Below are 12393 nucleotides of genomic sequence, written 5' to 3' on the forward strand. Positions count from 1 at the left end.
ACGTTTCCAAATGAAATAGCAAAATGTTTCAGCAGTCATTATTTGGCACTCCCCCCACCAACGCGCCCTTTATTACACAGCCTTAAAGATTCATGAAGAGAACGCGCATTCAAATAAGCTTAATATCCATCCTGCTTCATACTAGTAACAACGCGGAGGGCAGAGGGAAGTGAATCATAGTGCCCCAGTGACTTGGAATTGCTGCGATATGCAAATGTGTGAGCTGGTGCAATAGATTATTCAAATGCATGAATGCTTTGCCTTTGGGGTCACCCTACTGCAGAGCCGTGGTCACTCCCCGTGTGTAATAAACCCCTTGTGATGTGTTTCCTCTCCGGATTCTGGGGAGTAATGACCGTGTTCAGACATATGGGTGACACAGTCTAGCCGGTGGTCGTGTAGACCACCCACATACCAACGGATGAGTGGTTACTTGACATCCTACCTAACAACCCCCCCCCCCCCCCCCCTCCTAAGACCACTGGAAATAAAATTGATTTTGAAATGTAAATAAAAAATGTTTTTAATTGTTTTTTTTTTTCTTTACATTCTGGTTGATCAGAAAATACGTCTGGGGAAATTTAAAAAAACGTAAAAACAAAGCTAAAATTATTGCGCGAACCTGCAAATATTTCATCATTTTGCTTATTATTTCCAAGCATCCCTGGAGAAAAATCTCTTGGTTGAAACTGGAACACAGATTTACTGAAGAGAAGAAAGGTTAAGAGTTGTGGTTTGCATGAAGCTTTGAAGCAGTTATGCCTTCCACTCTTAAATGCATTGATGTTTGGCAAAACAAGCCAGATTTATAATGCACAGTGTTCGTTTCTAGCTTTATTTACAAGATGTATCCTGGAGTTTACAGGTAGTATCTCTAGTCGCTGTTTTATACCGAACATTATTAGACTGTGTGTGTCGTACACAAGTCATGAAATCGCTATAAAATCTTCTAAAACAGCACGCTTTTTATCCAGAATTTATTTAAAATTAACAATGGTTAAATATGAGCATAAAGTAATCTGGTTTGTGTGCATTAGTGGTGCCATGGGTTTATGAGCCTCACATATGCAGGGAGCAGGAATGGAAAAAAAGCAAAAAGAAAAGAGATGAATAATAAATAGTGAAGACAAAACGGTCCTCTGACTCTGACTGGTCAAGGTTTCCTTTTGTTCTCAAGTTAAATCATCTTTTGAATATCTTGAACACAAAAGATTTGAGAGGAGATTGGAAGGTTAGAAACTTGTGGATTGGCTTCCTCGGGCTTCCTTTGGCTGTCAGCGCCAAGCAAGCTTGCGCTTATGAAAGAATCTTCGTTCCTTTTTTTAAAAAAAGAAAAAAAAAACAGGCAAAATAATTCTTGAAGCAGCCCTGCACACTCCTTTCATGCAACAGTTGGCACTGTAGTTGTTAGCAAATATTACTCTAACAAGAGTATAAGTGCATTCATCGAGGGCTTTTTTGAGTCTTGTAAATAGCATTGTCAACAGCAATCACAGAAATGAAAACCCACTTTTCGTGCAGAAGAAAGAATCTCTCCGGGGTCCATCATTTTCTTTTGCAGACTTTTCAAACACTGGCACACTTGAAATCATGTTTATGAACATTGCTCATAAGATTAATACAAAAAGAAAATTCAAGCCTTTTTCACAAAAAAGAAGAATAGTTGGACTTCTCCTTAAAGTTTTTCAATAAGAGTAGAAAACTTTCACCCACCTCTCCTCCATGATTCAAAGTGCCAAAGTGCGAGGTAAGTCAGGTAAATTTTGCATGCTATTTGTTAAATTAGCAGCTAATAAGAAACCATGCCCCACTGCGGTTTGATCCATCTGCCACCGATCCAAGGCGGCAACTGCTAATTGCTAACGCCCACACGAGCATCAGGCAGGCGTATTGATTCCTCATTCTCACATCTCAAACATCTTGAATGACACTGAGAAGCCAGTTGCAACAGACCAGGGTTTTACAGGGCACCATATTGCTGGGGGGGGGTAACTAACTGGGGCCGTGCAGTTACTGCTGTGCTTGCACTAAAAAACTCCTTGGACTGTAACATATAAGGACAAGGGACAGGTGGCTAAAGCGAGGAAGGATGAAAAGTACATCACCGGCAGATATAATTAAACCTGTGGTTTTAAAAAGCAAAGATTAAGTGTGTTTAATGGATCAATAACGATGGACAGACAAGACAAAGAAGATTAATCAAAGTGCTCAGAAAATAGAGCACTTAGGCAAGCAATTAATATGTCAAGGGAACCTCGCAGGGACAAAAAAAATCAGTAAAAATAAATGTAAAAACGAACGGCTTCGAGGGCTATTACTTAGGATTATCACCATTGATTTTGTCTATAGCTGCGTGCGTGTTTGATGTTAATATCCATATTGATTCATCACTTTTTAGCAGCTTTTGATAGACACCACTCACACATTCCCCCTCATAAAACTTTCAGATTTAGATTTCATTACAATGTCCAGACCGTTCCCTCATTTCCTCAAGGAAGGTTATGAACATCGATCTGCCCTAGGTAGAAAGCATAAGTTCAGCACATGCTTTGGTGAAGTGTGTCTCAACTTTTATATTAGCGTAATAGTGCATCAAAAACAACAGGGACTGGAAGCCCCCAAGTCAATATGGCTGCCGGCCAGGACAAGCTAATTTCTTTGGCTTTGCTTCAGATGTTTTGCATAACATGACTTATACTGACTGACAAAAAGTAGGAAGAAGAGGCACAGACAGAGGCAGGAATGGAAGTAGAGCTTACCGTGCATAATAACCCATGCATATCAGCGAGCCAGAGCTGAGCTGTACTGTACAGGATGTACAGTGCTGTGTATTTATTTCGGTCACGCATTTAAAGCAACCACAAGCCTTCATTACCTAATGATGACAGATAATGGTAACAAGAATAAATTAAAGGCTTCCTGTCTTTTCCATTTTGATCAGGGCTGTTGTTGTTGACTGTGGTTTTATATGCCGGACCCTCAGGACTCACAGACTCAATCTCATGCAGCCAGCTTTGTTCCTGGCTCTACTGAAGCAGAAAAGGTGGACTCTTACTGGAAATCTCCAGGCTTTTCTCCTTGTGATGGTCTCCTCCTTCCTCTGTGTTCAATTTCACTCCACTTGACTAACACATTTCTAGACATTTACAGTAAGAAATTAGCAAATCAAGCAGCAGTGACATCTTAGACGGCTGTTTAAAACTCCCTTTTCTCTCCCAGCTCTATTGATTGCAGTGTAAAATACACAGGACACACTCCTCAAGATTCTATTACAATCTGTTTCATCATGTATAATTTCAACAGATTGGATGATTTCTTCTTCCTCTTTTAAAAAAGAAAGAAAACCTATTTTGTATAATTCTACCTCAAGTGTTAAATTATCCTGCCTGACAAAGAAACAAATATCTTAAAATGACTGGTGCACTTAACTTGAAAATGTTTTCATTTTGACACCATCTGCACTTACAATATGAATAACGGCGTGCTCCCCCCCCCCCCCCCCCCCCCCCCCCCACACACACACACACACACATCTCTATCAGAAATTTTTTGTTATTGCCACTTAAGAGTAACTTTATGGACAAACGAGAAGCTACTGCATCATCCAGTTCCCCTTTTCTTTTTCTTTTCTTGACAACTACACCTCTCTATAACCGTCTGCACAAAGATCCTTTCCTAATTGAGCACTAAAGAATAAAAAAAAAAAAAAAACAGATAGCATAGCAAAAAATGATGGAGGATCTGTAAACCTGGTACCTATTTGCTTGTCATCATGATGCATGCAGAGGCAGCTGCAAACATCCATCCATCCATCCCTGATCCATTCATCCAAAAGCTATGCCTGCTTTACCCTGGGAAGGGATGGAGTTTATCCCAGGTGGCCAGAGGATAAACTTGTCAACATACTGTAGTCCATCTTTAAATTATTGTTGTTTTTAAAGCAATAAAAATATCATTACAGTATAGGTGACTTCTTAATAATAAAAATAATTGTCTAACTGTAACTGCCACCCATGGTAACTTTGCTTTTATCCATATTAAGCACTTTGCAGTGATTAATATGGCCTTTATCAACGTTAAAGAACCAGCCAACATCTTATGACCACACTAATGGTCCAAATAAACTTCTATTCATTTCTGAGTGGAACAGTGAAGGTAACCTGATAGGATGAGCCACAAAAACTGCATCTTACATTACGATTAGGCTCAATCTTGTTAGACAGGGCCTTGTGCTTCTTCTGGTGTTTTTTTCCTTGTCTTTCCACCCAATCAGCTGCAGTGCATTTATCTGCAGAGCCTCCTAAAAAACATCTGCTACAGAGCAAAATATGGGGGTACTAAGAGGAGTTTTGAAGTCCATCCATCCATTTTCTTGACTGCTTATTCATTTCAGGATTGCAGGGAGTTTTGAATGGGATATCTGACGTATGTGAAAAGATAATGGACACAAGCTTTGTGCGTGAGCAGTGTATCAGCAGATGGTGGTTACTGTAATCCACTTGTGTGAAAGAATGAGGCATCATTTCCTTAGAGTCTGTTTGGGTCTATGTCTCTTTTCTATCTTTTGGATCAAACACTCTTTTTACCTCCTCTGTTACTCTCAATAAGCCACTGAAATCTTGGCAACATCACGGCAGATGTAAATACTGCTAAAGTAAGTCATGTGGTCATTTTTGTGCATCCACTACTCTTTAGATTGCGCTGTCCAAACACAGTTTCCTTCTCTTGATGTGTTGCTCTCCATTTTGTGGAGTGGTCAGGTTGCAATCCTGTCTAGACGACTTCAGCTGTGATTTTGTTACACGAGTAACAGATTAAAACTATTGTTGGTGATCTGAATATCACACATTGTTAATAACACAGTTTGTGTAGCTGTTAGTAGATGTGTGGATATTTGTACATGCTTATTAAAGCTTCTCTTCTGTTATTAGTGTATAAACACCAAATAAATGAATGAACGGGTAACCAAATTTCACTTTATGTAATACTATTAACATGTTCGTATACCTCGAAAGTGAGAAACTCAGTGTTAACTTACTGAGATGCTCGCACTATGAATCAAAAGACATTGATAAATTAATAAACTAAATTTCAAAATATCCTTATATCAGTTTATAGCTCAGATACACTGAATTAAAAGTCATCTGACATACATTTAATAACATATATTTAACTATGGTTGTGTTCAATATATGCCATTCCGTTAAGATCAACACGGTGTAATGCATCAGATGTTGCTGCATAAAAAGCAGATGGAAAACAATTTAATTATCAATACCCCTAATGGCCTTAGATTATGAAATAAGCTCATTTTACAAGACAGAAAAAGCTGATATTTTCAAGTAAATATGCTAAATTGACTTTTATGAGCTTGTGTGAGGCTCTCTGACCTCTGTGGCATTTACTGTATTGTCCTACTAGGCAATTTCCAGCCATCTGGTACTCCAGGCAAGCAAGTTCAAGTAAATGTTAAGATGTACTGTATTTGCAACTATTATCTGCTAGCCTGTCTCGCAGCACATAATTCCTCTCCGTGCTCCCTCATGACAATAATTTAAAAAACAAAATATGAACATGAGATGGTGAAACGTGGAACTGAAATGGATTCTGCCATTTGAAAGAGTGACGAACAACATCTCTGTTAATTCACATACATCATACACTACAGCAGCGGCAGATGTGTAGGGGCATAATTACACACAATAACTGCAGTTATTTATTATTCAAAGTCAGCAGTGTAAACATGTTCATAGACCCCTCAGCCTAGCACTCCCTACCCCAACCTCCTGCTGTTGTTGTTGCTGCCGCCGCTTCAGCTGCCGTTGTTCCCGCTGCTTTGTCTTGTTGCTCCATTCGCCATTCCTGCTTCCTTTCACCCTCAGCTTGTTCTACCTTTCTCCCACTCCCCCCCACTTCCTCTCCAATTCATTGTGAAGCCAGATGTTATTTTACAGCATGAGCGCAGACGAAATATTAAAAAAAAAGACTGGAAGTTGGGAAACTTCTCATCATGGAGGGAAAATGTAGAAGTTTAGCGACACAATGGAGAATTTTGTCTGTTTTTAAACCAGAGAACAGAAGCAGCCTTTAATTTTAAGAAATGCAGCAGCGGGTGGGGAGGGGGGGATAAAATAAATAAATTTAAAAAAAAAAAAACGTCCTTGAAGATCCCACTGAATTCCTGATGCATTATTGACCTCTAGTGGACGACGTTTATATGAGGAATAAATTGTGTGAACAGCAGCAGTGTTAACCACATTAATTATATGACACTTGACCAGATCAGTGTTTATCAAGTGACTCCAACATGGACTCAATTAACTGCAGAGGACCATCATCTCCACTGATAAGAACCTTAGATTAAATTCACCCATTTCCATCGGATTGGTACAGAGATAAACAGCGACTGGAAATCCAGCCAATAAGCCTTCAGCTCTAAGGCTGAATGCTCCCCATGTGTTATATTATACAAATGGAAAGCCATAAGCAAACCATGTGCAAATTATGCAAGTATTCAAAATTATAACCATTTCATCCTTCAGTTGATGACTTACTTTGAATCTATATGTAAAATCTGCAGCCAGTCAAAAATCCAGCACTCACATTAAGAAAACCGAGTACAGCAAAGAGATTTTTATTCTGACAAAGGTGTGAAAGAGCTTTTCTTGTTCCCATTTTGCAGCGGACTTGAAATTCAGTATAAACGATCATCAAGCACCTTCACTTCTTCTCTATTGGAGCGTCATCCCTCACCACTGGGAATATTTCTATTTCCTTGATGATCCGTTTAGCAATAGTCTCATTGTTTGCTGAAATCATCCTCCGAGACATTAGATCGAATGGTTCCCCTATATTGTCAAAACAAAGCCTTTATTGAGAAGGACTCCTGCAGTCAGTGTTTTCAACAAGTAACATATTGCTTTTTTAATGATATTCATTAACACTCATTTCCAAGCACATATGCTTCATAACCAGCTGTTTGAGAAGATTTTTAGAAATCATACAAACCATCAACATCCAGGAGGATTCCTCCAGCTTCTTTGACTATAACTGCACCAGCGGCAATATCCCAGCAGTGGATCCCGATCTCAAAGAGAGCCTCAACTGCCCCGGTCGCCACAAGACACATGTTTGTAGCAGCTGTTCCTGACCCACGTAGCCTGTCAGGACAAAAAAAAAAAAATCAAAGGGATACTGGGAATTGCAGTAGCAGTGAGGAAAACATACCACCGGTCAACAACAGCAACTTTGCTGCCAAGTTCAACACTGAGTGACACATGACTCTTCATTTTAAATATGATGAAGCCAAAGTTATGTGGAACAATCCATCATGGTACTTTATATATTTACAGATAAAAAGGGGAAATGCAGGTTTTGTTGCTCTAAAGCAGTTTCATCATCTACCTTGAGTTTGAACTTATTGCATCATTTTAACACATTAAATGTTTTGGTTTCACCCTCTTTACTGTTGGTGTTCCTTGGCATACAGTATGCCTTTCACCACCCTTTACCTTCACTAGCTAGTTAGGAATTTTAAAGTTACTTTGTAAGGTTTAGATAAAGATGGGACTTTGGCTGAAAACACTCCTTTAAAAATCATCCTGTTTAACCTCTGCGATTTTGTTGAGTTGTGGCTGCAAAAATCCCTGTGGAAATGACTTTTGACTGCAATGCACAGTATAGCGTTTCAATCCAGGCCCACTTACCCATGCACTGGGATGCAGAGGTTCTTTTGCATTGTGGAGAAGATCTTTGTCACTTTTTCTGGGCTTCTATCAGTTCCATGTTCAGAGATGATTATTGACTGGTTAATGTCTGCAATGAGAGCAAGTCTAACATTCTTAGTATGCAACAGTAGATATACACCTTATTACTAGATTCAGAAGTTTCAGAAAGTGGTACATTGGGAATATTGATAAATCTGGACACAAATGTTCATTTCAAAATGTTGTTCTTAAATCAGGGCACATTTCGTCTTAATTAGAAATTGACCAGTTCTGCTACTTTTGCAGTACATATTAGAATTTGGGGTTTGTTTGTTTGTTTGTTTGTTTTTTAAAAGCATCTGATTTGGTATTCAAATCAAAACAGGGATACATGAATTTGTATCTCATTTTCATCACCAGTTCGTTCAAAATCATTAAAACAGTGTCCTTAAAACTCATTAATATGCATCAAATTATTCAGTGTTTGAGAAGTCTGTCAACTGTGTCACCCTCGGACAAAACCCCGATAGCTCAGCAACACTCGTCCCCAAAGTGACACAAACACCAAATGTCAATTCCATTAGTAATGTAGCAAGTAATACAAAAAAAAAGTTTAAGTAAAAATAAATAAATAAGTTGGGGAACGGTTCTAAAGGAATCTTGGATAAGGATGTTAAATCACTCCAGAGTATAATGCAGATTTATGTTTAATTAGTCATCCTTGATAATACCGATGCACAATCCTTTATCAAGCTCAAATTTCCTATTTTCCAAATCAGTTCGATAAAACATTAAAAGTACTGGTAAATAGACTCAAATTTGCTCATGTAGGCAATTTTGTTGGACAATTTTTTAATAAAGAAGGGGGATAAGATTTTACTGGAGAAGTCCATCATGTTACTGCACAACAGGGGTTTAATACGGTGTCCATTTGCCAGTTTTTACATAACAGACTAAACCGTGTGTCATGAGGACATTGTACCTTTCACATCAGACACCTGAATGGGTTCGTCATCACAGAAAGCTCCCTTCCCCCGTCGTGCTTTGTACATCTTGTCCTCCAAGCAGCTGTATACCACACCAAACTCCAACTGAAACAGATTTCATTTTTAAGATTGACTAATCCAGAGATCTGTGCGCATTTTCTCTAATATAGTAGCTTCATTTGACATACCTCCTTATTGACAGCAAATGCAATAGAGACAGCCACAAATGGGAATCTGCAAGCAGTTTCATGTGTATTGCATTAGTTAGTCAGAAAAGCTTAAATAGACACTCTTATCAAAAGTTGTTTGAGCCTAGAAAGTTATATGCATCTTTCCTTACATCACTTAAAAAGCTTACCCATGTACAAAGTTTGTGGTGCTGTCCACTGGGTCTATGATCCATGTAGGTTTGTCAGTCAAGATACATGGCTCGCCTTTGGCAACTGACTCCTCCCCAATGAAACTGCAGAACGAAGCAGCAGTGGATCAGTGAGGAATACCCACATACAACAACAGATATATATATATAAATAGGGGATGGTGGGTATGCATGGCTCACCAGTGCGTGCCTTCTCCGAATTCCTCTTTAAGAGACCCGATGATGATTTTCTCAACCCTCTCATCAGTCTTGGTGACGAGGTCCACAGTGGAGCTCTTTGTCATGACTCTGATTTCACTCTCTCCAGCTTTCCTAATTTCCTGATTAAATTAAATTTTGGCACATTGTCAATCCACCTTAAATTGTTTTTTTAAAGAATGCCCATTTCAGCTTTTTAAACATTAGTAGTGTAATGTTTAATGCTGTGTGTACACTTGAAGTTAGTCACCAGACAACAAATGGGTGTTCAAGACATACCGCTCCAGCTTTTCTTGCCACTGCAACAGCAAAGTCATATGCCTTCTGCCATGGATCTTCCATTTTGCTTTTATATGGAGGCTTGCTTAGGAGAGTTTGAAAAAGAAAACCAGCCTGTAAAATTGTTACAGCCAAAAAACATTAGAGCATCCACAAGGCAGAGCTAAACAATGCAACAAATGTCCAAGTTATTTTGTCCATCCTCATGGGCATTCACAAAGAATGTGTCACTATCAGAGTAACGCGTTACTGTAATCCAATTACTTTTTTCAAGTAACGAGTAAAGTAAGGGATTACTATTGCAAAAACGGTAATTAGATTACCGTTACTTTCCCGTAGGAACGCTGCGTTACTGCGTTACTAAAACCCTGATTTTTTTTTTTTGCGAGAATGTCTCATGACAGTGACATAAGCAAGTGCGATGTTCGTGACAACAGCTGTGTGCAGATCAACAATGGATCATATATCGAGTGCGGGAGAGAGCATGAGCGTGCAGCGTTTAAAGCGTGGAAGTACTGACCTTACTTTGAGTTTGATTCCATAAAAAGTGACAAAAACATTAGTGTCCGTTGTGCGTGGGAAGAAAACGTCTTTTTACAGCGAAAAAAACCCCTAAACTTCCAAGCAAGCACCGAGTGCGCTATGACGTAATGGGAAACTCACAGAGAAACTGCGGATTCTTCAACTGACCGCTGCGGCACACCTGCACCAGGGTAAACCTCCGCCTACCGCAGTCCTGCTTTACAGGTGAAGATAGAGCAACAGGACCGCTGAGTCTTTGACTTTATTTATTTTCTGCTGTGTTTTACTTGCATCTATTTGAAAGACTGAGTGTAAACACAAAAAAATATTTTATTTTATGTTCTGGAATTAAAAGATTAAAACTAATAAAACAAGTTTTAAAAAAAGACTTTTCCATTTGATTACATTTTGTATGATGGATTATGCAGAAAAAGTAGAATTGGGCTGAAAGATCTATCGCTTTATCACCTATTCAGGTTGTAAATCGTGTTTTTAAAAAGTAACTAAGTAACTAAGTAATTAATTACTTTTAAAAATAAGTAATCAGTAAAGTAACGGGATTACTTTTTGGGGGAAGTAATCGGTAATTAGTTACTGATTACTTTTTTCAAGTAACTTGACCAACACTGGTCACTATACTTAAAGATGATGTTTCAAGTCTCTCTAAAACTTCCAACTTTGCAAAACATTTAAAATGCACATAACCAAAATACAAAAGACACAAAAATTGGAGGTACATATATTCAGAGCGTTGCTATGAAATGTTTAAAGCACAATATCTGAACTGGGAGTTCACACACTTAAGCAAACCACTCTTTTCAAATAACTCCTTTAATTTGTGTTTCAATAACCCAGCTTTCTTTGAGTTACCACCTTTCTGCTGGAGGTGCCTGCTGAATTGTGTTAGAAGGATCAAAGCTGCATTACATCAGCTGCAGCTTAAAGGGTGCTGATTGCCAATTGGACTGCACCATGTTCCTCTGGCATTATGTGGAGAGGAAACACTTTCAAATTTGACAGTAGAGACTTTAATCACAACATCAATTTATTTTCATGTAATACTAGGGAGCAGGATACTGACAGGTTTTGTGGTTATCACAGGTGTTTGAATGGCCCTGTCTTTGTCTCTCCCCTTGTGCACCAGAATGGCCAAATCCACCACTATTTACTGCTTTTTTCCCCCCTTTTGGTTTGTTTAGTGGGTTCAAACTCAGTTTTGTTTTTGGTCTGTCAAACCAATAAAATACTGCTATAAGCCTGCATAATTAGCAAACTGTTTATACAACAGTAGATATTTATTGGTGTAAGACTGAAGTTGTGAGCACTGTTATGCACTAATATCAACAACATCAGACAAATGTGCAGTAGGTGTGCCACATATATTGTACCAAAACATGTCATATGGCTGCTCTTAATGGCTGCTGCAATTAGGCATCACTACCTCATATCACATTTTGGTTTTTTAAATATTAATACATAGATATTGTTGCCTGACCACTTTCACCGTCTCTCTCTCTTTGGCATTGTTTTGGGGGGTTTTCTTCAAAAAAAAAAAGAAAAGAAAAAACAGAAAAGTGTCCCAGCTAATCCATGCTGCTTCCACCTATCAGAATGTCTGTTTTATAGCACAGTATATCTGTGCTAAGAAGGCTGTAAAAGGAACTGAGCGTATCATTCCTATCATAAATGAAAATTAGTTAGTAATGCACTTAGGGATACATAAATTGCATCACATTTAAATACACTCCCAGCTAAATTGATTTGAGGATTTGCAGACAGCATGCCTGCAGAGAGAACTGCCTGTTACTTAAGGACAAGACAACACCCTTGAGTACATTGTGCCCTGAGGTACTACTGTACTGCAGAACATATAGTGTCTAAGCTCTTCTGCTTCACATGGATTAGATCTACTTCTAAAGTGTGTCCAAGCAGATCAGAGAATGCTTTGTAAAAAAAAATCCAAGAAAAGTTTAATGTGAAGAATTTAAAAAATAAGAAGCCTTACCTTGCGGAGTCAGGTTGCCTCGAGATACTACTGCAAGTTCTTTAGAAAAGCCTAACTTTAAATTGCCTCATTGAAGAGATGAAGCAGCTAAAAAGGCTGGCATGACAAAGTGGGAAAAGTACTGGGACCGCCCTCAGATGGTTCTCACAGCAATCAGAGGAAGAAAACATTCTGTCCCATCTCAGGGAGACCTACAACAACCTGATGGCACATTCACCATAGAGTGAGTGCATCCTTATCCTTAAAAAAGTAAGTGGAAAATTTTGAGTGTCTCCCTAATTCTTGTGGAGTCCCATAGGAAAACACAGCCCGCTGCCA

At 38.7% G+C, this 12393-nt stretch overlaps 1 protein-coding gene across 2 annotated transcripts; it reads right to left on the reverse strand.

Annotated features, from left to right (window-relative positions):
* Window positions 1–6619: 6619 nt before the first annotated feature.
* Window positions 6620–12190, reverse strand: LOC101480097 (inositol monophosphatase 1). Of its 2 annotated transcripts, none has more exons than XM_004551923.3 (9): window positions 12076–12190; window positions 9549–9633; window positions 9252–9391; window positions 9051–9155; window positions 8881–8926; window positions 8689–8797; window positions 7707–7815; window positions 7009–7160; window positions 6620–6848 (listed from the first exon to the last, which is right to left on the reverse strand). In XM_004551923.3, exons 2-9 carry the CDS (start codon window positions 9609–9611, stop codon window positions 6721–6723), a joined length of 852 nt encoding a protein of 283 aa, XP_004551980.3. In that variant the 5' UTR covers window positions 9612–9633; window positions 12076–12190; the 3' UTR covers window positions 6620–6720. The 2 variants fall into 2 exon arrangements, with proteins under 2 accessions (XP_004551980.3, XP_004551981.3); XM_004551924.3 differs by having other exon boundaries at window positions 9549–9662; window positions 12076–12166.
* Between the last annotated feature and the right edge of the window lie 203 nt (window positions 12191–12393).

This window comes from Maylandia zebra, linkage group LG9, assembly GCF_041146795.1.
Source record: "Maylandia zebra isolate NMK-2024a linkage group LG9, Mzebra_GT3a, whole genome shotgun sequence".
Classification (NCBI taxonomy): Eukaryota; Metazoa; Chordata; class Actinopteri; order Cichliformes; family Cichlidae; genus Maylandia; species Maylandia zebra.